At 31.5% G+C, this 27,428-nt stretch overlaps 3 protein-coding genes across 4 annotated transcripts; 2 read left to right on the top strand and 1 right to left on the bottom strand.

Moving 5' to 3' along the window:
• Nucleotides 1–9,973: 9,973 nt before the first annotated feature.
• Nucleotides 9,974–12,575, bottom strand: LOC107622003 (uncharacterized). 2 transcript variants are annotated; one of them, XM_016323946.3, is made up of 7 exons: nt 12,434–12,573; nt 12,123–12,323; nt 11,714–11,827; nt 11,287–11,367; nt 11,042–11,214; nt 10,694–10,790; nt 9,974–10,274 (listed from the first exon to the last, which is right to left on the bottom strand). In XM_016323946.3, exons 2-7 carry the CDS (start codon nt 12,246–12,248, stop codon nt 10,152–10,154), a joined length of 714 nt encoding a protein of 237 aa, XP_016179432.1. In that variant the 5' UTR covers nt 12,249–12,323; nt 12,434–12,573; the 3' UTR covers nt 9,974–10,151. The 2 variants fall into 2 exon arrangements, with proteins under 2 accessions (XP_016179432.1, XP_016179431.1); XM_016323945.3 differs by having other exon boundaries at nt 12,123–12,575.
• A 1,628-nt stretch (nt 12,576–14,203) lies between these two features.
• LOC148561215 (3-isopropylmalate dehydratase large subunit, chloroplastic-like) lies at nt 14,204–19,222 on the top strand. The gene is made up of 15 exons (XM_088489985.1): nt 14,204–14,413; nt 14,494–14,631; nt 14,731–14,901; nt 15,318–15,470; nt 15,580–15,648; nt 15,743–15,859; nt 16,248–16,322; nt 16,461–16,538; nt 16,657–16,752; nt 17,127–17,176; nt 17,358–17,412; nt 17,514–17,645; nt 18,044–18,091; nt 18,230–18,388; nt 18,890–19,222. Exons 1-15 carry the CDS (start codon nt 14,357–14,359, stop codon nt 19,028–19,030), a joined length of 1,539 nt encoding a protein of 512 aa, XP_088346111.1. The 5' UTR covers nt 14,204–14,356; the 3' UTR covers nt 19,031–19,222.
• A 3,932-nt stretch (nt 19,223–23,154) lies between these two features.
• LOC148561216 (triose phosphate/phosphate translocator, non-green plastid, chloroplastic-like) lies at nt 23,155–26,596 on the top strand. Its single transcript, XM_088490270.1, has 9 exons — nt 23,155–23,838; nt 24,232–24,354; nt 24,431–24,583; nt 24,817–24,902; nt 25,021–25,105; nt 25,246–25,365; nt 25,475–25,543; nt 25,950–26,079; nt 26,193–26,596. Exons 1-9 carry the CDS (start codon nt 23,467–23,469, stop codon nt 26,267–26,269), a joined length of 1,215 nt encoding a protein of 404 aa, XP_088346396.1. The 5' UTR covers nt 23,155–23,466; the 3' UTR covers nt 26,270–26,596.
• Nucleotides 26,597–27,428: the final 832 nt, after the last annotated feature.

A 27,428-nucleotide genomic window follows, 5' to 3' on the forward strand; every position in this document is an offset into this window, starting at 1 on the left:
GGGTAATGACTGTGGAAAATTTTACGGGTGGGTTTCACTCACACTGAAAGAGGATTGCTCATTCTGTATCCCTGACGCACACGATGGATATATACCCAGGCCCCGTGAAAAACAATATTTGATGGTAACCGGTGGAAAGTATAACACCAGAGCCGGTTTCTTATTTAACTTACCGTACTGTCGTTCCATTTTGAAATATTTAATTAGCAAGTTAATTCCAATGATGTTATTATGGAACGAAAATTTGGCTGCAAGATCTAAGTTAATTAATGAAATCATTTTCGAAGTTCCTTTAAATAACTATTTTCGAAACTGGACCTCATCGTTTACCATATTGGACTTAACATAATTATTTCATGAGTCACTCTTTTGTTGCCTAATTAATAATTTTTAAACAAGCTAATACTAAAATTAGATTTTCGTGTAATATCCTTCAGAAATCATCCAATTTTTATATTATAATTTTGCCCAAAAATATTTGTTAACAAAAGTTTGTATATTTTACTATTATCTACTTCAAATAAAAAAAATAATATTTTATTAATAACTTAACTATGTAAGTTAATTTTTTTACTCATTATCTATGTGTATTAATTACTAGTTACTATACGTCTTAGCAGAAGTAATATCCTTTGGTTTCATGTAAAAAATATTTAATTCTACAGAGAAACACAACGATAAAACAAATTATTTAAAAAAGCGAAAATGTATTTCCCGAGGTGAGCTGCTTCCACTTATCTGGTGTCTCTCTCTCACCTCGGTGACAGTATTGCTGCAGGCATATGATGGACGCTGATACGACCTGAACTGAACACCGAGTAAAGTTGCGTGTGTCAGTAAACCAACCCCATTCTCGTCACCCACACGAAAACCTCTATACATAATTAATTTTTTCGGTTAAGATAAAATCGGACGCAATTTACTAATTTCCTTCTTTAACCGTAGATTTTTTCCAATATTAGGATCTTATTGTTATGAACAAAGAATTTTGTTTACATCAAGGTTTTTAAAGAATATTTACTTACTAAAATAAAAATAACATATAAAAATATATAAAATATATTTTTAAATCAAAATAAATCAATATAAATTTTAGATATATATATATATATATATATAAAAAAGAATATTTAATCAAATATTTTATATTTTTTTTACGTATTAACTAAGAATGTTACTGTAGTATTTTTTACGTCGTATTCTTATTCTAGTACCTTCAAAAATCTTATTCCTAGTATTACTTTGGAATCCAACGTTTATAATTTTATTATTATCTATGATTAATTTTTTATTTAATTTATTTTTTTTGATAGAATCATAATCTATATTGTAAAAAATTACACTAAAACATAGTATATGAGAATTACAATTATATCAGAGAATACTAAAGATAATTAAAAAATTAAATTTTTACTTTATAGTTATTGAAACAAATCTGAAAATTTTTTATGATCTATTTATTTATTATATTTTTAGTATTCTTGGTATTTTTTTTTAATATGCTATAATTTTTTACTATTATTATTATCTATAGTTAGTTTTTTGTTTAATTTACTTTATCTAATAGAATCAATAAATCATATTATAAAAAGATAATAACAAACATAATAAACAAGAATCACAATGATAAAAGTGTATAATATCAAACAAAAAGTTAAAAAAAAATAAAAACAATAAATAATAGAAAAATATAGCTAATATAAATAGAAATAACAAGAATTTTATAAATAATATAATAACATACATGAAGGATAAAGTTGGTAAAAGATAAATAAACGGTAAGTATCCATGGCTAAAAGCTCGTTAGGAAAACACGGAAGCTAAAAATAGTTGCTTCTTGTAAACGTTTGTTTCGGTATCAAAATCACTTCTGCTTTCATGAAAAAAAAATTTGCCAAACCAAAAGTTGACGCTTTCAAGAAGTCGAAACGTGCTTCTTCTCTTCCAACGAGTTTCCCAAACACACCCTTTCTTCTAAACGCAGATTTCATTTTGTAGCTTAAAAGTGCGTGTATTGGAAGCAAAAAATATGCGTTCACTTCAACATGAGGTCACCTTTCGTGATCATTATTGGTTTTTTTCAAAAGAATTTTCATATTGGTATTAAGTTATATAAAATAATTATTTTTTGCTTCAATTTGTAGTATTTTTATATATTTTGATTCTCAATTAATTCTTGTTATTGTAATTCTATTATAATATGAATTAGTGATCTTATTAAAAATGATAACGTAAATAAGAAATTAATTTTACATAAAAAATAGAATCACAAGTAATAAAATTTGACGGTCCTAAATACATTTAAATAAAAGAATACTGAGACTACTCCAAAAATTATACTATTTCTTTTTTTCTTCACATTGTAAAATCTATTATTATATTTCTTGTTCATTGTTTATTATTCTAACTTGTTATAATATGTATTATTGTTTCTACTGAAATTGATAAATTAAGTAAAAAATTTATCCTAAATAATAATAAAAACACAATTAGTAAAAAACTAGAATCCAAAACAGTGCACAAATTAGGATTATTCATAGTATTCATACAAACTGCAAAAATATATTACTTTATATGTTATTTTTAAGTTAATAAATAAGTATTAACTTTTATTCAAAAAATTATAACAAACTAAAGCATATCTTTATAAAAAATATCATATAAAAAAAATACTAAAAGAACTATAAAAAAAGATTAAATATACTTAAAAATAATATTATAATTTTTCAGTAATTTACTAACTATCGATCTAAAAGTGATTTTAACCAACATTATCCAAACAATTTCATTTTATCAAATTAATTTTAATATAGAATTGCCAAACATAAATTATGTGGGTACAAACTCACTTATCTTCGAAATTAATTTTACAGAATTAATTTCTTTCAATTTTCAGTTTAACCAACTCTAACCCAAACACACACTTTATCGTTCAGTTTATTCGCAATGTATGAGCATATTTTAATATGTATTTTATAAAAGGTTGCAAAAATCGAACCACCAAATGAATCCATAGAGTGACCAACTCAACGGTTTATTAGTCTATTCATACTTTAACTGGGATTCAAAAAGTTTATTAACATATGACATACAATTATAAAAAATGAAGAAGTCCTTTTTAATTTTGTACATTCAATAAATTTTCAACTAAATAAACTATCTAAAAATTACATCTTAAAAATTATAACTTCGGTCATCAAAAATTTAAATTTAAATCCTTTAAAAAATCTTATCAGCTACATATTGTCAAATAAAATAAATTTCGTGTAGTACTTATCGGCATCATTTTTTTTGTGTAATCTCTTAAAATCAACATAATAATTATAAAAAATTTAACACCGTACCAGCATCCATTAACATAAATACTCCAACATTAACCCAAAAAACACGAAAAACAAATGAAGCAGCACCATATTTTTTATGGCGCCGGCGTTTTACGGCGGACATTCTACGGCGGCAGATAGTAACGCTCAAATTGTGCTTTGAGGGTTACTATGAAGCCAAGAACGTGACACTACTGTTGTTGGTAGCGGCGCAGGAAGTGAACGGGGTGGTTGCGGCGTGAAACTCGGATGGAGATACAAAGGGGTTTTATGATTTTCTTCTGACAGAAAGGGGACAGTTGGGCTGTCTTACCGGGGGTTTGTTTTTCTTTTTTACACCTTTAAAAACCATAAAAAAAACCTACTTATTTTACCTATTTACCGGTTAACTTCAGTTTGGCCGGTACAATAACCGGTTCTTTGCCAATTGCTTTCTTTACGCTTACTCGGATCGCTTGGCTCACCAGTTCTCCTTTAACCGGGTTGAACCAACCCAGTCCGGTTCGGTTTTTAAAACGATTAGCTTATACTACTTCTTACAAAACTACAAAACAAAAATAATAACCGATTTAGAAGTTAACTTCGAAATTCATTTTCTCCATAATATCTTAAGAGTATCAGACTGCATATTAAATAATATGGTTCAAGAATAAAATATATTTTGCTATATTTAGCCTGGAATACGTATTTTTAATTTGTTTTTATAATGAAATAACAATTATTGTTAAATTTCAATAATTTCTTAACTACTTTACATCCGATTCATTATTAAATAGTACAAGTATATGTTGGAAAATACCACTACTGCAGGTAATGTAACGTAATTTCCTATACCGAACATAATGAGACTATATATCTTCTTAAGATGGGTGACTGGAGAATAGTGGGCTCGACTCCTTTCTCATGGGCCAATCGTCCGAACAAGTAAGACTCTTACTAACTTTGGACAATATTGAAACTTAGAGACACCAGAGTAAATATTGCAACTATTGTGAAATCAAAATATAATTTTCTTAACATACATAATTGATCACTGCAAGAAAATACAAATTAGATAGAAGTAAACCGTATATTAGAATTGAAGGTTACATAAACGTAATTCTTACACAACACGTCTAACCAAATTAACCGGCGTAACTTCTTTGCACCAAAAAATGTCTGCTCCGTCCAGAAGACCGGCATAAGGTGTTTTCGGACAAGCTCTCTTAGCCGGCCAACCTTCTCCACCTTCATGTACTTTGTCCGTCGTTCTTGTACTTCCTACACGGAGGTCAGCTGCCCCTTCGACATGGCTTACGAGAACACACTTCTCTTAACCCATCAGCTACTTCCTATGATGGTAGCCTCCGTAGGTCCGCTTAAAGTGTGCCTGTCGGTCGTTCTGCCTCCCATTGTCTTTGGACTTTCCTTCTGGATCTTCTTCAGCCTCTATTTGTCGCTCCAGTACAATCTCTACCTGCACCAAGCATCCCTCCTGTCTGTCCTCGGTTTGACAGCGTCAAGCACAGCGAGGAGCGTGAAGCACCACATGCAGTCTCATGCATAATTAGCTCGGGAAGGAGAACGGCGTACGTGCGGAGTTTATCAATACGCGTCTACTAGAAGATGCCTCCAGCTCAGTTTATCGCCTGCTGAAACATAACGGCTACAGCACGGTAGAAACGGCCTTCGCGGAATATGATCACAAATCACTTGCTAGGTGTGTCTTGTGTTGAGCGTTACATTTTGCTTAATCAGATGCATATCCTAAGGGATTTTTTTTTAAATGAAAAAAGGGTTTAATTTTTCCCAACATGATTTATGAACTTTAATTCCCTAAATCCCATTTTCTTTTTTCCTGGCATTTAAGCAAGTTCGCCGAACCGCCAACAAACTCTATAAAATTTGGCAACTTCGCCATATCTCCGGCAAACTCTATAAATTTTATATAGTTCGCCTAACTCCGCGGCAAACTCGGTTATAAGGTTTTTCAATCCCGCTTTTGAATGCATTATCACCATCTCCAGATAATATATAAATATATAAACAATATATAAAAATACACAAACGTACATGGACAACAACCATGACTTCTTCAAGAATTTTTTAATTATAAATTACAAAAATATTAACTCATACTTAACAATGACAACTACTGTTAACGTCTCTAAAAATACGTAGATACTTTTTTATCATTCCTAGTTGGTTTAATAAACATCTACTTATATTTTAATTGAAACAATTCTTTCTTCAAACCAAAGTTCTCATTTTCTAATTTTTTCAATCGTTAAATCTTATTAATTTTCAAATTATCAAAATGACACTGACTCTGAACAATATTCTAAATTCTAATCATAATTTTTCTGACTAAGTTATTTTGTTACATATTTTCTGTTTATTTTACTTTTTTCGAGTTACATCTTTTCTTTTTATTTTACTTTTTCGAGTTCGTTTATATATTTTCCTTTCTAAATTAACCAATTACTAGCAACTACCATTGTATTTTTGTTTTCTACTGTTATAATTATCAATCTTTTTTACCAAAACTTTTCTTCTCTATCCAACTCGTAAAAATTTTAACTCATAATTTTACCTACCGAAAAATCGAACCAAAAAGCCCATCCCACATCATAACAAAATTCATATGTTGGGCCTACACCGAAAACCCCAACATCATAATCATCATCATTAGGGATGAATAAATCTAACCACATAAATCCCCTTCTCTAACACAGACTGTATATCCTCTGACTCTACACAGCCTATGTCTCCATTGCTTGCTGGGACGGGATAGCATGTAATATTCTAATATTGTTACTTATGTGTATTTGGTTATCAAAAAAAAATTTGCTTTATTAAATTGGTAATTATTAGCGTTATATTGAAAATATTGACTATAAATTAAATTATTTCAAACTTAATACTGTAAAAAAAATTGATTTCGTGATTTAAAAATAAAATAAATTAGTCCCTATTTCCTTAAATGACTGACAATGTTACTATTTGGTTAACTGAAATAAATCATTGTTAACAGATTAATATTTTGAAGAATAAATTATTTAATTAATTTCAATGTGATGCAACCAGTGATTATTAAGCAATAATTTTTCAACTAACTCGTTTTTTCCCTCTACAATTCATGAGCTAACTTTCTCTCTCTTTTTTTTTTTTCCCGAACAGCTAACTTATTTATTATATATATGACTATGACTTAATTTGGATCATCTCCATACAATATCAGTCCAATTCATGGATTTAGCAAAAAAAAGCCCAACTGCATAAATAAATACCAACCCAACTCTTTCCAAAATTAAGAAAATGATTAAGCAGTTAATTTAAACATACTTTTTCATTTAATTGCCTCATAACACTCGACAAATTTCTGCGTCCTATTAATGCCACTCAGTCCGTGTCTCATTCTATCATATCAACACGACCACGCGTCCTTCATAAGAGGTATCCACCTCATTTCAATACATGTTGAAATTTTTTCACTTCAGCATCGTAGCATTGGCCCTAATATAAATGTGGTCCATGAAATAATTTGAGAAAAATTAAAATTGCATCTGCATGCCTTGTTTGGTTCTGTTGGATTCACCTAAAGTGGAGCGGTGGAATGTGAGTTTGTGACAGTGATGTACTAACACTGTGCTCACGAGACCTGTGTATTTTTATTTATTTATTTATTGTTTTGCTGCATTATTAATAAGGTGGAAACTCAGGTGCAGTCGACTTCACATAAAATTGATACTTGAGAGCCGTTAAATGATTTGATTGATTTGACTAAATTTTCATCTAACAGTTCTCAGATATCAACTTCACGTGAAGTTCTGAGTTTTTACCTATTAATAATACAACTAATAATAAAAAATTACTTATATATATAAAACTTGAAGTGGTTTATGCACATTCATTCAATATGGCGCTTTTAAATTTAAACATGGAGATAACAATGGGGTTGGATTGGGATATAGAGAACACAGGTGCTTTACATCGGTGTAGTGTCAGAATAACAAAATTCGGACTATACGAGTTTTTTCATGGTAAACGGACGGTCCGAGTTGTTAAAGGCAACGAACTGGAGAGTCCAATTTCCTTCTGCCGAAATTCAAATTTTTTCAATTTCAAATCGGACCATCCGATTTATTCTGCAAAATTTTTAAATCAAGCAACTTGTAGAGTTGGAGTTCTACATCCTAACGCTCATAAAAAGCTGTTCCACAGATTTATCTTGTACCCCATAAATCCATATCTAGGCACATCGCATACAAGGCTTCTATAACCATAAAATTGAGTCCCAATATGAAAACACATGATAATGAAATAACAGTCAAGGTTAACCAAATTTACTGCAATTATTAAATATTAAATATGAATTTAATTTGATGTAATATCAATGTAAAATAATTTTATATGAGTATCATATTATGTAATATCATATCAGTAAAAATAACTATTTTTATATTGATTGCGTGAATAATTATCTAAAAATATAGATATAATTGCATGATTATATAAAACGTTTTATTTTGTCAACGTATTAAATTAAATTTATTAAATATATAACAAGAAAAGAATAATTATAGGTGCGATCTAAAAAATAATGATATTATAATGAGTGACTTAGTGAAAATTTTGACTCGAATCCTAGGGGAGAGAAAGATTGATAATGGTCCATAAAGTTGATTAAACATCGGCAAAAAGATGAAAGTAAAAGAAAAAGAGAGAAAAAAAAAAAGATGCCCCAGGACTGAGGACCAGTTTAATTGGTTGTTGATTTATCAATTATCCATTATGAGTAAATAATACACTAACTTTAAGATGATTTGATCGAGGGGTGTCACACATCAATGATTTATGACTTTATAATATACACACCCAAACAAAAATTAGCATGTCATTTAACCCTAATTAAGGTGATGCCAAAACCTTGAGGAACTTGCCTCTCATCCTCTCTCTATGTATTGAAAGATGTTTATTGAATTGTTGGTAGTTGTTTAAGACTTTTGAATTATATGAATAGTGTTACATAAAGGCAATTTGACTTTTAATCAAAATATATTGACAATTTGATCTTTAATATGTGAGATAAAACTAATGTTTTAAAAAATAATGCTAGAGAGTTTGTTTTTGTAAAATTAACTAATTTTTTAAAAATTATTTTATTTATTTTAAATTTTAGATTCTAAACTTTAAATTTTAAATTTTAAATATTAAATTTCAAACAAAATAATTTCATATACTTTCTCGTTTTAAATTTTTTGTTGTTATCTTTTGCTCCACTTGATGTGTTGAGCTTCTTTCTTTAAAAAAAAAATTATCTCATATTTTCGTAGAGAGATTATTTTATTTTGATTGAAAATTTGTTATTTATTTTTTTTTACGGTATTCCTCATTTCGACAGATTAAGGACTAATCCATCGTAAATCAGAACTCTATTTAAGAATTTGTTACTGGTTAATGGGAACGTTTCTCTTTACAGTATGTCAGTTCACATAAATATAATCTATATTATATATCTATGTACATAAAATTCTGCATATATTTCACACAGATCTATTTTAATTTTCTACAAAGTTTCTTTTTAAATATCATAAATAAAAGACTTAATACACATCTAAAGTATATATCTATTCCTAATCCTTAATAACTTGAATAGAGTCTCTTGCACGCATACTCTACTATCTTAAAAATATTAACCTGAAACAAAAAAATTTATCAGTCTCATGTCCTAACTTTATAAATTTATGTTGAGAGGTAATCTTAATCTCTCACCTCAGGAACACTATCAAGTAAAAGTGAAGAGATCTAATAAACTATCTTACTTTTAATTACTTTATAAGTGGTAGAATAAGTACATTCTAACTAATTCTTTTATATGAACAAACTTTGACGTGGGAGAGATAAGAGACATACCTTTCATCTTTGATGGCAATATAATAATGAAAGCATATAAATATACAGAGAGAAGTTAGTTAATTAAGGTAGGTAGAGAGATAGGGACTAAAAGACTGAGACTGAGAGACAGAGACTAAGAGACAGAGACCGAAATAAATTTTAATATTCTGTTTGGTGCAAAATGAGAGACAGAAATTGAAACAAGAATAAAATTCTAATTTAATTTGCACAAAGGATAAAATTGGAATTAATTAATTGAAATGAAGGTATTTTAGGTATAAAATGTTATTAAAATTTCAGTCTCCGTCTCTAAAAATTTCAGTCCCCTGTGTTCCTACTTTTTGGAAGTACTGAAATACTGAAATTTTAGGGACAGAGACAGAAATTTTAGTGCCAGTCTTTGAGCCAACAAACATAATACTGTGTCTCAGTCTCTGTCCCAGTACCTCAAAACAAACGCTACCTAAGAGTATAGCATAAAGCTATAGAGAAATGAGAATGTTTGTATTCTTTTAAAAAGTTTGCATATAAATCATGGTGACTGGTGAGTGATGACGTGGCATGTATGCATTCACCTTACTTAGAGCCGGTAATATTGCTCTTCACAGGATTCGTGACAAAATCTTATGACTCTCATAAGTCTTATATAAACGTGAACTTGATTGATTAACTTCTCTATATGATGTTAATGGTGATGATGATCACCCCTTGAAGTAAGTTTCTATGTCAATAGATCTATCTTAATATTGGAGTAAAAAAAACTTCACGAATAGTAAGTATTAACACACATGATATTCCTTCAGTTACCTCATCCAAACCCAATTTTGATGCTACATTTGCTGATATTCACAATAAGAAAATTTGATCCTTTATATACAATTATACAAAATACCTTACTTTAATTCCTCAAGAGCTTCTAAATCCAAAATAATCCATCACAAGCTCTCTATTTCAAATAGTATTAACATCATTATCATCATAATCACCAAGCATAGAAAGAGAAAAAGGAGCAACGGCCACTTTAAATGCTCTTGTAAATGCTCTGTCAATATATATCATCTCATAATCACCTTCCTGCATTGTAATAAATACAATGAGATTAGAGTTCAGACACCCAAATTCATGTTATTGGATGTCTATAAATCCATTCATACTTGATGAAAAAAGAATTGAAACCAATCATAAACCTAAATAGATATATGCAACAAATAATGTATCCAAATGATGGAGAATAGCTTCCAAATTTGGGTTAATTGTAATTTTCCTCCCCTATAAAATAAAACAGTTTCAAATTTGATGAGCATTATGTGAAGATTTTAGCTAGAAGTAGTCATGAAATAATGCAACATGCAACTTATGACAAAAACTACAGAAGGCTGTAGAACTTGGCTTGATTTATTTTTTCCCAGAAGCATGATTTGATGATTAATGAATCAGACAAAAGCAACAATATTTAGCTTCATGAATAACAATAAGAGGGAAAAAAAGTATACCATTTTTCCATTTGGTGTTTTTAATGGAAATCCAGAAGTGTATTCAAAACTACTCTTAGGACGTATAGCTGGTTGTTCACCAACCACCCCAAGCCCCCTGTTATCAAGAATGCAAATTACATCAAGTAGTTATATTGAAACTAAATTAATATGAATTTAAATCAGAATACAAAACACATTACACATATATAGAATATAGAACTAATCAGGTATAGCAGAGTCTAATCCAGCCTATAAGGACATGGTCCAATCTTACTAGATCGATTAGTGTTAAATTCACCTCAATTTTTCTACTTAAAGAAGAAAGAAAAGGGAAAGAAAGCATAAAGAAAAGAATAATGTACTGACCAGACATCTTCACTTTTGCCATGAGCATCAGTTATAATCCAATGTCTTCTAAGAAGTTGAACTGGGCGAATTGAGTTATTAGTAATTCTGACTTTATATGCATAGAAGTATAGCCCCTTTGAAGGGTGACTTCTATCCTGTATATATTCACTTCTGACTTGAACCCTGATTCCCTAGAAAAAAAGGGGGGTAGATTAAATGTTGTAGGTTCCCTTCTAATAAAATGAAATGTCATATATCCCTACCAAGGTTGTAGCATCACTGTAACATTTCAAGAGAGAATGTGGGGCAATTTCTATTAGCTCATCTCGGTAGCTAGCTGCATCCTAATCCAAAATTGATTTGAGAAAAAAAAAACGAATGTGTCAATGAGATGAGAGATGAAAGATGATATATGCATTGTTCAGAAACAAAATAACGAACAAGAATGTACTATTCTGAAACAGTGAGACAAGTTCTTCTTGTAGCATATATGATCTAATGCCCAAAGGTGAAAAGTCATATGCAGCTGTATTCATATTAGATTACAATTTAGTCAAATTTATCAAATCATCTAACGTTTTTCAACAATCAACTTTATATGAAGACAACTGCATGTGAATCTTCGCCATGGTAAAAACCATATAACAAATAGACATTAAGAATTAAGATCTCCAAAAGGATCACACACACCTCAAACCTCTCATCAGCAACTGCTTCCTTCAACAATCTCCGCAATCGTAGAACTGGCATATCCTTTTCATAATACTTCAGCGTGTCGCGAATCCTCGCCGCCTCCTCATAATCCTACCACAAGTTTCCAAAATTCAACCAAGTAGGAAGGAAATTCCAAAACCAAACTTACCAACAACAATCAAATTAGTTTAATTTTGATGCAATGTGATCCAATCAGAATATAATCAATATATGATGATAGGATATTGGTATGTTAGTTTTACACTTTAAGTACATGGAAATTAGGTTTTCCATAAGAACAATCGATTTAAACAGTATCTTATAACAAAATCGCTAGTCATTTAGTTGCAGTTACCATTTAACTAATCTGGCGTAAATAGTCGGAACAAATCAATGTAGAACAGACCTCAGATTTTGCAGCTGCTTCCATTTGATGCTTCAAGATAGCATAGTTGTGGCTCGGACAGAAGATGGATCTCCAAACCTTGCCTCCGTTCATCTCCGGCGGCTTCGCACCGCACGCCACGATCATTCCACCGCATTTCCTTCCCTGCCGCCGGTTCCTCCAATTTACCTCTCCAATCCTCCACGTAAATGCTTCCTTGGACTCCGTGAAAATCGCCGGCAACCGCAATTCCATGCAACAACCACCATTGATGCTTAATAACTGCATTTTTCATTCAATTCTGAAAAAAAAATGATAACAATAATCCTTACTCAAACAATTAACAAGATCAAATGCTTAATCCGTTGCTTTTGATTTAGCTCTTGTGCTAGCACGTTTTCCGCGGGTTTTCTCTAATTTTTTTTCCTCTTTCATATTTGGAAGATGTGTGACCGTTTTTAACGGTTTTCGTTCTGCTCAGGTGCCAAAAATTTTGTTGTTTACGGCAAAATTAGACGTTGTCTATATTCTCTCTAGATTTCGGTTTTACTTTATTAAATTGTTTTAGAATATAAAATATATATTAAAATAAATTAATTTATATATATATTTTATATATAAATATATCATAATTAATTTAATGATTTTTTTAGTATACACATAATATTTTTTAATAGAAAAGACATTTCTTAAATTAAAATTTTATCTAAAAAAAGTAAAATAAATAAATAATCAACTGAAATTAAAGATATTTGTTTCGAAAATTACCTGAAACGTTGATTAGATACTTAAGTTAGTAAAGGCAGATTTTTAGTAGATCAAAACGTGAATTATATCTAAGATGTCAGTGTATTTATAGTAGAATAGATAACGACATAGAGAAAATAGAGTTTATTAGAGGAACTTAAGGAGGTAGTTATTTGTTTAGTCAAGCATGACCTTTATGTTTTTGCTTTTTTTTTTTTTGTACCAGAGTATCCATCAAACCAGAAGCCCAATGACTAATCCCTCGGATACTGCAGAGATAAAATAGGCGACCCTCCCAAGCAAGTAAGCTTCATTCCCATCCTCCAGTGAGTATCAAATCCGAGAAAGATGGTTAAGGTCTACCTTTAAGGGTGGACCTTTCATTTTTATTGGGCCTCACTTTCGGTTTGGGCCAAAGTATAAATAATATTAAATATATTTAAAAATATATAAAATTAAAAAAACAAATAATCTAATAAATAATATAAGTTTAAAATTATATTTTTATTTTTAATATTAGATTAATAATGTTTTTTTGAATTGTGATCTGTTATGGTATTTTTTTAAAATGTGGAATGATTTAATTTAGGGAGTATAAATTGAACCGTCCGATTTTTAATCTGATTTTTATGTTCAATTTATGTACTGTAAATTTTTTTAATTTTTTAAATACAAATCGAATGGTCTAATTCTTATACCCAAAATTTTTAAACACTAAAAATTATAATATTAAAATATATCACTAATTTTTTAATCATTTTCTTGGGTCTAATTTTTTAGCAGTTTAAAGTCATTATTTCATTAGACAAATTAATGAATCATGTAAAATATTTTGAGTAAAGTATCGTTTTTGTCCCCAACATTTGGGGTAAATTCTATTTGTATCCCTAACGTTTAAATCGTCCTATTTGTATCCCTAACGTTTTTAAGAGTGAGTCAATGTTATCCTGCCATCAATGACATATCATTTGTGCTTTAGTTTGAGTTTTAAAAATCTCTTTTTGAAGTTAGAATACAAATGTCTGGAATAGAATCGATGATCTACTCCAAAAAATAGCTCATCAAATGTTGAAACTAATTCCTACAACATTTACATAGTTCACTTTTCTAGGCACATAATTGAATCTAAACACAAATAATGGGTATAATATTAAAATCGAACACATTCAAGTGAGACCTAATTGAGAATGAATACATTCAAGTGAGAATAATTGAAAAATATAATCTGATTTATTAGTATAATTGATAGTAAGATAACATTAAAAATACAAATAGAACAATTTAAATATTAAGAACACAAATAAAATTTACCCCAAACATTGAGGACAAAAACGATACTTTGTTCAAATATTTTTATCCATTTCTTTACTTAGCTGAATTTTGTTAGCCTTGTAAGGAAAACTTTGGTCGAGTGAAGAACGTGGAAGAAGAGAAAGGGAGAAACGTGTGGCGGCTCTTCGTTAAAGAGACTTGGAACACCGCTACTCCAATCGCAGCTTCCAACATCAATGGCTTCTTCTTCTTCCTTCCTTGCGCCATCATCCACATCCATTCTTCACTCTAAGGTAGCTCCTTCTTTCCTTCTCAATTTCTCCTCAATTTTTTCCCCAACAATTAACGCTCTCTTTTTTCTTTTTTCTCTCAGAAAGATGTCGGTCTCTCTGCTTTGACTTCCACGTCTTCCATTTCTTCTCAGCGATGCCAGAAAACCGGTTTCAGGAGAATTTGCTGCTCCGTTGCAGCACCACAGCAATCTCAACGCCAGCCTTCTACGACTGGATCAGTTCCGTTTTGCTTCTGTTTCTTCTTAATTTCGTCTTGGTTTTGTTTTTGCGGTGTTTGTAATGAATGTTTTGTTGATGGCTGTGGTTTGTTGGTTTAGGTGAAGACGGCGATGACGATGACTGAGAAGATATTGGCTAGAGCTTCTGAGAAACCCTATTTGACCCCTGGGGATAATGTTTGGGTTAATGTTGATATTTTGATGACTCATGATGTTTGTGGCCCTGGTTCTATTGGTATTTTCAAGAGGGAATTTGGCGAGGATGCTAAGGTAATTCATTGGTTCGGTTGCCCTATGTTCAATGCCTTACTCTTGAATTTGATGGATGCAAACGTGAATTGGGATTGATGTGTGTGATTGTTTTCCATGTAACTAGAATAATAATTATTATTATATGGATATAGATGAATTTTTGGTAATTTGGAGATGGATGAGTTGCGACAATGTTTGAGGACAAATTAGTAATATCTAGTTGTGGTTTCTGTTTGTCAATTTAGAAGTCATGCGAGTGGTGCTAGTAGTAGACAAATTAGTAATAATGGATATGGCAAGATAATTTTTCTTCTTGGGAAGTGCTCTTGGTTGAGTACTTATGTGGTTCATTTAAGGATTGTTATCTTGATTGGATTACTTGGTAGTTATTCTCCTTAGATGTACTTTTGCTGACTGCATTATTCTAATTGAAGGTTTGGGACCGTGAAAAGCTTGTGATAATACCTGATCACTATATCTTCACCAGTGATGAAAGAGCCAATCGCAATGTTGACATACTAAGAGATTTCTGCCAAGAGCAGAATATCAAGTACTTTTACGATATTAAGGATCTTAGTAATTTTAAGGTATGCATTATATGATTTCTTCAATATTCATTCAATTGCTTCGTTCTTAGAAGATCATTGCGAGTAGGTGATAGCCAAGGACATTGAATGTGGGATTATGACTATGTAGGCAAATCCAGACTACAAAGGTGTTTGCCATGTTGCTCTTGCTCAGGAAGGTCATTGTAGGCCTGGAGAGGTAAGAGTATTTCAACAAGTTAAATTTAAGGCTAGTGAAGGACTATCTGAAGGATTCCACTACCTATTTTTTTGCTAATCTCGTTCTATTGCAGGTTCTCTTGGGCACTGATTCTCACACTTGTACTGCTGGAGCATTTGGTCAATTTGCTACGGGGATTGGGAATACTGATGCAGGTTTTGTGTTGGGAACAGGGAAGCTTCTCCTCAAGGTAACTTATGGTTTCACTGATGTCTTTTACATTGTTAAGAATGACCATTTTGTGTTTGATTTTACCAGAGCAGCTGAACTCAGTGGCAATATTTTATTCTACTAGAACATAAATGTTTTTAGTGCTACTTTTCACATCTTTACCCTTCCCTTTGTTGTGCCTATCTTGTTGCACCTGTTCAGTGTTCTCACCCCACACATATCATCATACTCTAAACTATTTGTGGTTCATGCTTCATAGCATTATTATTTTCTCTGTTTCTCACCCTTGTCAGTCTGTTATCTTAAGACTGGACCTCTAAACCTTCCAAGTTTCTAGGTGTTTGCATTTAGCACTGTTCTGTTTTCTTTATTAATAGTGTGTATATATATACCTTACTTAAATGCAGGTGCCTCCAACTCTAAGATTTGTTATGGATGGAGAAATGCCCAGTTATTTACTTGCAAAGGATCTGATTCTGCAAGTAAGTAACCTTGATCCCATACTTCCATATTTGTTGGATATTTTATACTTATACACATGTTGCACTCATAAGGTGTCTAATTACCTTGATTGCATGTAGCTGATACGAAATGACATGATTGAATGGTTTACCTTGCAGATAATTGGTGAAATAACTATGGCTGGTGCAACATATAAAGCTATGGAGTTTGTTGGCACAACTGTTGAAAGTTTAAATGTGAGTTCATTCTGCAAGATGCTATGCTATTATGTGACTCTAAATGTTGCTTCAATCTGAATAATGTTTTGTTTTTATTAATTTATCACGTGTTGTTTCGGTTTGTTCATGTTGGTAGATGGAGGAAAGGATGACGTTGTGCAATATGGTTGTTGAAGCTGGAGGAAAGAATGGCGTTGTTCCTGCTGATAGCACTACATATAAATATCTCGAGGTTTGTGCAATTTGAGCAGAGGCAGTGAAATTTATGTCCCACCTCTTAAGTTATATGCATATATCTCACTTTGCTTGTATGTCTAGATTTTCTCTGAATGTTTTGTGTAATAAAAAATTATGTTAACACTATGTTTACTTTCCTATCTTGACCCTTGAATGGTCAGAGCGTGCTGTATTTTTGCCCCTTCTGTAGATTGTCTTGATTAATTCTGATGGTATGATGTTTCCCTTTTTCATTTTAATATGGTCATTGCATGAAGGTTTAGTGTGGTGCATTTATGTGGGGTTCCCCGTGAATGATGATTTTCCTTTTGATATCATGCTCTTGTTTGGCCAGCAGTGACTTCATTTTCCTTTCCTGTTCTTGTTCAGGATAAGACATCTGTGCCATATCAACCAGTTTATAGTGATCAGCAAGCAAGGTAGTCATAATTTTCTAATCATTTTGTTCATTTCCTCTCATAATAGTTATTGGCATAGCATGTCAATCTAGGGGGTTATATGAAGAAAATATGTCTATTATATTTAAATTTACATTACAGGTATATTAGTATCCACTACAATGTTAATCCATTTTAACCTGTTTTACGTGTTTGCATTCAGATTTCTTTCTGAATATAGATTTGATGTCTCAAAGTTGGAGCCATTGGTAGCCAAGGTTAGCCCGTTGATTGTGTTTTCAGTGAGAATGTTCCTTTATCTTTGGTATAATGCTTCTCCTACGTCCACAAGCTAATATGATGCCTATGGTTGTTGCAGCCTCATTCTCCGGATAACCGTGCTTTGGCTAGAGAGTGCAAGGACGTGAAAATTGACAGAGTATACATAGGATCTTGCACGGGTGGAAAAACAGAGGATTTCATGGCTGCAGCAAAAGTTTTTCTAGCTTCGGTAAAGCATTGTATTTTTATATTCCGTATATAAATTCTAAATATTGCTGACTTCTGATTTGACTTCTGATTGATGTGTCTTATGGATGAATAACTCTATTTATGTACAAGGCTAAATGTCGTCGTTTGATCCATATAGCCGATCCCACCTAGTGGGATAGGGTTTTGGTGGTGGTGGTGTTGTATGTACAATGCTAAATTACATATACTACAACCTATGATTTGTTAGTATTGTATGACCAATCTCTGTCTTAAAATGTTTGAGCCTATTTGCTACATTTCTTTTTTCTGTATGGTATTTTGTCATGGATATGCTTTTTTTTATGACATTTGTGTTAATGTGCCTTGGGACTTTAAAATTATTTCTGCTGATGAAAAGCTTGATATCTGCATCTGCAGGGTAAAAAAGTTAAAGTACCCACATTTCTTGTGCCTGCAACACAGAAGGTTTGGATTTTTTTTTTTCATGTTTCTTTGTATCAGAGATGTTAGAGTCCCATATTGCCTCGAGCTAGCTTTCAAAGTTGAGTTAGTTCCACCTAATTCCCGTTAAGATGATTTACAATAATTAATCAAATATTTCAGGTTTGGATGGACTTATATAGCATCCCAGTACCTGGAGCTGGTGGTAAGACTTGCTCCCAGATATTTGAAGAAGCTGGATGTGACACACCTGCTAGTCCTAGTTGTGGTGCTTGTTTGGGTGGCCCAAAGGATACTTATGCACGCTTGAATGAACCTCAGGCAAGTTCCCATCCATTTGTTTGGGATAGTATTATATTAGAGCAACTCAAATTCCTCATAATACTATACTAGAGTTATTGTGTCTTGGTAGTTCCTTTATTTATACAGAATATAGGGACGTGTGATTCTGTGAACTGAAATAAGCAGCGGGTTATTATTTATTTTCTCTATTTCAATATAAATGTCACTTGGATTGAATTTGTACATTGAAAAATCAATGTATCTACATATAATTGTATCCATCTAAATCGTTTCTTCAATGTACGAATATTTCAAAGCATAACACTTAGTTTAAAATGGATTGGCCTTCCCCCGGACCTTGCGTAACGCAAAATGCTTTTTGCCAGGCTGTCCTTTTGTCTCCACCTAGTGGAAAAAAAGGTTTTGTAGTCGTATCTTATGCATGGCTGCTCCTCTACCACATGGTTGCCAACATTTATATGCTTTCTTGATAGATAATGAGATTGAAATCTGAATCACCATTTTTGGCTGATTGTGCAGGTTTGTGTTTCAACTACAAATAGGAACTTCCCGGGCCGAATGGGACACAAGGAAGGCCAGATATATCTGGCTTCTCCATATACAGCTGCGGCATCTGCATTGACTGGTTATGTTACTGATCCAAGAGAATTCTTGCAGTAAGGTTATTGTTTTATGATAATACCCTTTCCGATCTATTTGACTGGGGAAGTTTTGTATACTATGTAGCCATTAAAACTGTAAGTTATTGAAGTTTATAGATCTATCTGTCTGTTTTCCCCCTTTAAGAAGTCTTGCGACTGTTAATCCTTTCTGGTGCTTAGTTTCAATAATAAAATAAGATTTTATGTAGTACTTAGCTTGAGATCTATGTTGGTCATTGCTGTAACAATTTTGTAGATGTTTAATATTTTCTTGATCTTATAACCATTCAAGTATAAGGCTAGTGTATAGTTTTGTGAAAGGGAATACAAGAGGATAAAAGCATTATAATGTTTTAATGGATCCATAGAAGGATTGCTCACAGCTCATTCTCTATTGTATATCCTACTAAAATTTCTTTTCTATAAAAATCAGGTAATTTTATTTCATTATCATAGGTTAGGATACACTTCTCCTCCTTTTTGGTCTTTTATTCCCAGATGTTTCCTCCGAGCTTTTTTCATTTTATTGTTTCACTTGGTTTGAACCTATGATGCACGGACAATCACACGGACACACACGACACGGGACACGCTGACACGTGAATTTTAAAATCTTACATGACATGGGGACACGTATACATATAAAATATAAAGTATTTTTTAGATAAATCATAATAATATTTTGATATTTTATTGATATTAAAATATAAATTAAATTTTTTAATTATTTTTAATGTTTTATTTTAATTATATCAAGTATTTAAAATATTTTTTGTTTTAATAAATAATAATATATACTATATCTAAATTTATTTTAAAAATATATGTTAAGAATAAGACTGGACACGCTGACACGTGATGGTATTTAGGTGTGTCCAGACGTATCTGGAGAAGAACTTTTTATTTTTTATTAAGACACGGTTGGACACGACAGACATGTATGTCGGACGAGTATCGTGTCCAAAATGTGTCCGACATGCAAATACGGCAACTCAGCGAAGTGTTCGTGCTTCATAGGTTTTAATTATCAATAGGTTGGAGTAAGGGAATGGATTTTATTAATTTCTTTTTTCTCAATGAATCCAAAAGTAACCATATACAAGGTGATTAAAGGATATTTATATATAAACAGTTTTACTGTAAACATGGCATAAAAGGCATTGTTTAATTTATAAAGTTGATTCAGTTTTTTTTTTTTTTTTTTTTCTTTTGAGTCGATGTTATAAAGTTGGATTTCTTGCTATATATTTACTTTATCAAATTTAAGTAATTTTAAAATCAAATAATTATGCATGAAAAAAGGTAGAAAACGGAAGGACCAAAGTTTTTAAGTTCTGAAACAAAGATAACTAAAATATGTAAGTATTAACTATTAAGTTACAAAAGTTGAACCTTTAAATTATGAGATAAAATTGGACAAAGAAATAACTATTCATATTTGCTCCTCCTAATATCTTTCTCTCAATTTTATTTTTAATTTATTTTCCAACAAAACCTTGTCCCATTTCTCATTGTTAAAATAAATAATGGCCAAGATGCGAAGAGACAAATTGCCAAAAACAATGTGATTTGTTCAACCTTCTGTTCATATATTGCAATAGTTTGGTTTTTAATAAAAAAAAGTTTTAGCTACTATCTATAAATATTTTTGGTGAGCGCCTAAAAGGGGAAAATATTGATGTGTACCAAGATGTATCCTAACTTGGACTGCTGTACCTAAACTTCAATCTCTTTCCACATCCCTCTCGGTCGCCGAATAAAATATCTACACGAGAATATCCGTCTTTTGAATCTAGATTCATTGTTTTCCCATTTTCCCTTTAATTATTTTATTTTATTTGGTGTACTATTGTAAAAAAATTTTATGCTTTTAACCAATTATTTAATATAACATCAAACTATATTCTATAACTTTTTTTATACATACATACCACATGTATTCTTTTATGAAAATTTTCTCAATCTTTTCTTTAGCTTCAGATTACAAACCTAAATTCTAAAGTGCAAAGATAATAGAGTAGATGTTTGAACAAAATTATATGATTGAATTTTTTTGTGCACAATTATGCGAAATATATATTAATTTGGCTTATAAAATTGTGATGGTCTCTTTTAATATATTTTTATTATTGGACAATCCAATGTACATTTATTTTTTTTAGATATGGATAAAGCTATGGTATAACAATAACACTGAGTTGTTAAATTTTGTGATATTTTTTAAAATAATAATTTTTAAAATTATGAGAGAGTATTGTCAATATGGAAAAATGTATTATTCCGTTTCCATAATTTTAAAATATACCACAAAATTCAATAACTAAGTATTACACTAATTTTTTTTCAATATTAAAAAAAATTAGCTTCCATTGTCATCTTAGGGAAATATTTTCATTTTCTCCTTTTTTTTTTTTTTTTTTTTTCTAATTGCACCTTACATTGGATCGTGTTAAAAGTTAAAACTTAAAAGTATCTCTCCGTTTTAAGGAAAAAAGAAAAATAAAAGGACAAAAAGATAGAAGACCCTCATCTTTTTTTCCCTCATCATATTTCATACCTACTTTCTCACACACCACCAACCCCCACCAAAGTAGTATTTCAATTATCAACTATGCCATTAGGAAGTTTATTATTTTCTTTGAAGGAATTTTTGTTTTCAATTTTCATTTTCATATACTAAATTTGAGATTACTTATGGGGATTGGATATTGCTATTTTCAACTTAATAATGCAACATTTATTTTAAAAATTTTACTCTCAAACTTTCAATACATACACAACAAAATCTTCTTAAATTGAAAATTATATTTGTAATTAAGCGACAATATTCACTTCTTTATTGACATATTATCACCTAACCAACTTGAATAATATTAAAATGCGTTTTTATTTTTCTTGTTAACTAGCGTGATGTAATTCAATTTGCAATATAATAAGATTATATGAAAATTTTTTTAGTACAATCCTTAATAAGTTTACTGTAAATTCTGAATTCTATATTTTAAATTATAAATTAAATTAATTAATCCCTAATAATACAATTTGATAATAATGATGAAAAGAATTAAGGTTGCCTAACGCAGGTGATAAAAGTTTGAAATATATCTTAAAAAATATCTAATAATTATTCCCGTAACTTTTTTATATAAAAGATAATAAAAAAATTTATTAAATTTAATATATTTAACTAAATTATTTAATATAATACATATCAATAGAGTAAAGATTCACATTATAAACATATAATTGTCTTCACGTAAAATTGATAATTTAAAATTATTAAATAATTTAATAAATTTGACTAAATTATAATTTAATTACTCTTTATCATTAACTTTACATAAAAACAATTAAGAAAATTTTTAAGTATGCCGTCGTACCGGTGTTTCAGTGATTTTTAACCGTTGATTTTAATTATAAAAAATATATATAATTAAGATCAACGGTTAAAAATTACTAATACACCAGTATAACAGTACACTTGAAAATCTTCCTAACAATTATACATGCGTATCAACCTATCAATAAACATCTAAACAATTATTTTTATAAGAAAATATTTGTACGTGAAAAATCGTCAAATGTCAATTTAACTCACGTTTTTTTTTGGACGTTTTTTTGGAAGTGATACGTAAATAACTTTGAATATTAAAAAAATAATATAAAAAAAAGGAAAAAGAAAAAGAAAATTCGGTTTCATGTGTTGGATACTTGGATCGAATTTTTTATTTTTAATATTGGAGTGATAGTGGTATTTTTCTTAAATGTGGATTGTTGGGATGTTATACTTAAATATGGGATCGTTTAACTAGAGGTACAGAAATTGGATTGACCGATTTGTGAGAGGTACACAAATCGGTCCCAGAGATTTCTGAGAGGTACACAAATCAGTCCCACGAATTTGTGTTGGTACATAAATCGGTCCCAGAGATTTCTGAGAGATACACAAATCGGTCTCAGAGATTTGTGTTGGTACACAAATCGGTCCCAGGGACTTGTGTTAAAAAAAAATTAAAAAATTTTAAGTACAGAAATCGGTAAAAATTTGTGTACTTCCACAGTTTTAAAAAACACAAAAAATTATCATGTTAAAATATATCACCACTTTTACTTCTATAACAAAAAAAATTAGCCACTTGGATCTTGGTGAAACTTGAAAGTATCTACCGTTTTAATAAATAAATAAAAGAAATCAAAATGAAAAGAAAAACCTCCTCCCCCGTTCTCTCTGTTATTATTACAGAGAGAGACGCAAAAACATTGTCATTCACTACTGCGACTACCCTTACTTTTCCCACCAACCTCGAAGCCTTGCTTTGCTGCTGGCGGAAACTCCGAAGTTCTCTTCTCTCTCTCTTCACATTTCACAAATCACAACCCTCCCTAACTATTCTATAACTACCTTCTCTTCCCTCTCAGATTTCATTTCTCGCCTCAGATCTCCTTACTACAAAAATGCAGAGCGTGGCTTTCACTCTCTCTCCCTCCCTCCCTCTCCGCACTCCCCACGCGCCTCGCTCCGCCTCCCTCTCTTTCCATCCATTGCGTCTCTCTGCTTCCAAATCCGATCCCCTTACCTCCAATGCAACCTCTTCTTCCTTCACGCGCCGATCCTGGCTTCATTCTTCTTCCTCCTCCTTTAAGTTCCGCCCGCGCAATTCCGATCTCGACGACCGCGCTCGCTTCGAGGCAAGAGCCGCCTCCGTTCCCGAAAGCGCCAGCGGAGACGCCGCTGCCTCCGGCGGCTTGCTCAAGACTCTTGAGCTTGGCTCCCTCTTCGGCCTCTGGTACCTATTCAACATCTACTTCAATATCTACAATAAGCAGGTGATTCGATTTTTTATATTATTTTTTAAAATTTCAACGTGTATGAGAAAATTTTAGTGGAATTTTGGTGGAAGTGGATGTATGTAATTTGATCTGAACGTAAATGTTTGCTTCATGTTTGAGCTGAATTGATAATCGTAGTTTGTGCGAATGTTTTATTTTGTTGTGAAAGCTCTTACTATGTGCTAGCAATTCAATTTTGAATTATAGTTTATAGATCTATGTGAAATTATCAAATTGTGATTATAGTGTTGTGCTGGAATTTGGATTGTTTTTCTCTGTTGTTGAGGTTCTGAAGGTTATTGTCATTTCTCATTTTCTTGATAATTTGGATTTGAATTTAGCTTGATCGTTTTTTGAAAAAAAAATAAATAAATATATGGTTATTTACAGGTCTTGAAGGTTTATCAATTTCCGGTGACTGTGACCCTTGTTCAATTTGCTGTTGGAACTGTTCTTGTGTCGTTTATGTGGGGTTTGAATCTGTACAAGAGACCGAAGATCACTGGTGCTCAGGTATTCTGGTGGTGGTTGATGAATTATTGTATATTCTGTGTTCTGCATTGTTGACTGACTGAGAATCTTTTGGCAGCTTGCAGCAATATTGCCACTGGCTCTCGTGCATACTTTCGGAAATCTTTTCACCAATATGAGTCTTGGAAAGGTGGCTGTGTCGTTCACTCACACAATCAAAGCCATGGAGCCTTTCTTTTCAGTGGTCTTTTCCGCAATGTTCCTTGGAGAGGTTAGAATACTATATTTTCGTACAACCTCGCAGTGCCTATTGCAATCAATGAAAAAGTGAAATTTTAAAAGGGTAGCCTATTGCAATCAATGAAAAAGTGAATTTTAAAAGGTTACCCGTAGTTAGAGACAATAGACAGTTGAAGCAGTTTCTTGAAGAAAAAGTCCTTAGACATCCAAGAAATTGTAAATTGATGATTTCCAATTTTAATCCATCATTTAACTTTCTTGTAGATGCCTACACCATGGGTGGTTGGTTCCCTTTTGCCTATTGTTGGTGGTGTTGCATTGGCATCTGTGACTGAGGCCTCTTTCAATTGGTAAGATCTCCTCTGTGTCTTATTACTTCTGGTCTTCTGGAAGAGGAATGGGAAGAGATATCATGCATTAAAAAAGGATTTGATCATTAGAATTCTAACATGGTGGAATATTGGATAGGGCTGGATTTTGGAGTGCAATGGCTTCCAACGTGTTGAATCAATCTCGTAATGTTCTTAGCAAAAAAGTCATGGTTAAGAAAGAGGTATTTTAATGCAGGAACACTTCCAAAAGTTTTGGATATGTGTCATTGTTTATGTTAATTGATACAATTCAGAATGCATTTTATAAATGTTATTTCACATTTAGAAAGCAGAAAATAACATGCATTTTTGTTCTTCTCAGGATTCTATGGATAACATAACCCTCTTCTCTATAATAACGATCATGTCCTTCTTCTTGTTAGCACCTGTGGCTTTCGTCATGGAGGGTGTCAAATTTACCCCTACTTACCTGCAATCTGCTGTGAGTATCTTGATGTTAGCATAGCTTTTGTCATATCCACATTGCCACAATCAAAAGACATAATGGTGTTGAGAATGCTAATCCGTTGTTACATCATTTTTCTTGACAGGGTTTAAATGTGAGACAAGTGTACATTAGATCTGTACTTGCTGCACTCTGTTTCCATGCATATCAGCAAGTGAGTTGATTTATATGCTTTCGGTTCAAGCACTTGTTAAATGTGGGGCTATATTGTGGCCTAGTGGAGCATTGAATCTCTGACATCAACATCAAACCCCAGTCCAACACTGGGATGATCGATTCAAAAAATTTTGAATGCTAAGTTAAACCTAAGTGAATGTTACATATCCAAGCAAATCTGTTTTATGTGAGATGTTTAAAAATGTTACAGAAGTTGAGTGACTGTATGACCACTATGCTGTGAGATATTTTATGTCTATGCCCTTACCTCATTGGGCTGTTGAAGTTGAACATTTAAATTTATTTAGAAAATGACTTGTTTTATCCTATAATGATGAATGGTTAAAAGACTCTGCATTTCTTAATAATAGGTACTGATGGTTTTCTGTGAATTGGCTATGCAGGTTTCTTACATGATATTGCAGAGAGTATCACCTGTTACTCACTCTGTTGGCAACTGTGTGAAGAGGGTTGTGGTCATTGTTAGCTCTGTCATCTTCTTCCAAACACCTGTCTCTCCTGTGAACGCTTTCGGTAAAACTTCTTCCCACTTCCAACTGGAAAACAGTTGAAGAGATGTTTGAAGTTTTAATAATTATATTGTATCCCTGCTATCATTTGCTGAGATTTTTATGTTCTTTCTACAGGAACTGCTGTAGCTCTTGCTGGAGTTTTCCTATACTCAAGGGTGAAGAGGATTAAGCCAAAGGCCAAGACAGCTTAATTTTCAAATGGTAAAATTTTGTCGTTGCATGAAAAAAGCAGCAGCCAAATAGCTACATCTCTAATTTATTTGTAGGTCAGATAGGGAACTTGAGGATTACCTCTTATCCGTCACCTTTTTTGTTTTTTGTTTTTTGTTTCTTTTTTTTTTTCTCTCTTAGCTACCTTGTGGATTTCAATATTCTGAGTAAGTGCCCATTGATTTTGCTACATGAAAAAATTTATCAGCTTCTGAATTTTGCTCAAATACCTCATGAAGGTGTGCGTGTTCTTAATGTAATATTTGCTTACATGAAGCATATATGTAATCATCTATTGATTTGGTACACATAGACTTAGTGCAAGTTCTTCTGTTAGAGTAATGTCACTTTTACATTATACCTTTGCATACGGGCATATTTTTATTTATACCAGATTTAACTATTTTCAATTATGATTTTTGTTGGTGCCATTAAAATATTGAGAATTGTAATTTTAGTGTATAACTTTTCTGTTACTCTTAGCGTTTAACCGTTTCAATTTATTGTTCGGTAAGTAGAATTAGACTCGTTACTTGTTACCGGCTGATGTTAGAGTATTTGGCATCTTAGGCAGATATTTTTCTTTATAAAAGCTTCTCTACGTGTTATTGAGAACAATTTTTTTGTTTAGTTTATGTTTAAAGGCATTTTGTCAAGTTCCTTGGAAGTTGCTTTAAAATTAATGTATTTTAATATTTTGAAAGATTACTTTGTTGCAATCTTATTATATATTATTGTTGATTCTAGCGAGTAGTAGTGACCACCATGTGGCTGTTAGAAACCGTAATTTGTCATTACCGGCAATATCAATAATTGTTGGCAACAATTATTCATCGTAAAGTCCACGTGAAAAAGTTCTACGAGTGACCATTTTTAATGCGGTAAATGTTCCCTAAATATGAAATATATCAATATCAATATCATATTTCTTTCGTTTCAAAATGTTTATATATTTAAATACATTGATTTTTTTAATATGACTAAATTTTGTAACACATATTTTAAAATGGAAAAGTATTAGATATATCATGTTAATTTAGTACCATGAAAACATATATTTATCGTTTATCATTAAATATTTATGTTTTCTTTTAATATTCAATAATATTGAAAATTTATGTATAGCATACTAAATTTGCT

Source organism: Arachis ipaensis, chromosome B6 (assembly GCF_059453495.1).
Source record: "Arachis ipaensis isolate K30076 ecotype BB chromosome B6, ASM5945349v1, whole genome shotgun sequence".
NCBI lineage: Eukaryota > Viridiplantae > Streptophyta > Magnoliopsida > Fabales > Fabaceae > Arachis > Arachis ipaensis.

Bases quoted from the DNA above. Each gene is read 5' to 3' on its own strand.
- LOC107622003 (XM_016323945.3), bottom strand. From the start codon at position 12,389: ATGCAGTTATTAAGCATCAATGGTGGTTGTTGCATGGAATTGCGGTTG. The intron at 10,791-11,041 runs GTCAGTACATTA...TCTTGATAACAG, and splicing joins GGCAAAAGTGAAGATGTCTG to GGGGCTTGGGGTGGTTGGTG. The intron at 10,275-10,693 runs GTATACTTTTTT...ATTACAATGCAG, and splicing joins AAACACCAAATGGAAAAATG to GAAGGTGATTATGAGATGAT.
- LOC148561215 (XM_088489985.1), top strand. From the start codon at position 14,357: ATGGCTTCTTCTTCTTCCTTCCTTGCGCCATCATCCACATCCATTCTT. The intron at 17,413-17,513 runs GTTAGCCCGTTG...TGGTTGTTGCAG, and splicing joins TGGAGCCATTGGTAGCCAAG to CCTCATTCTCCGGATAACCG. The intron at 18,389-18,889 runs GCAAGTTCCCAT...CTGATTGTGCAG, and splicing joins CACGCTTGAATGAACCTCAG to GTTTGTGTTTCAACTACAAA.
- LOC148561216 (XM_088490270.1), top strand. From the start codon at position 23,467: ATGCAGAGCGTGGCTTTCACTCTCTCTCCCTCCCTCCCTCTCCGCACT. The intron at 24,355-24,430 runs GTATTCTGGTGG...ATCTTTTGGCAG, and splicing joins CGAAGATCACTGGTGCTCAG to CTTGCAGCAATATTGCCACT. The intron at 25,366-25,474 runs GTGAGTATCTTG...TTTTCTTGACAG, and splicing joins CTACTTACCTGCAATCTGCT to GGTTTAAATGTGAGACAAGT.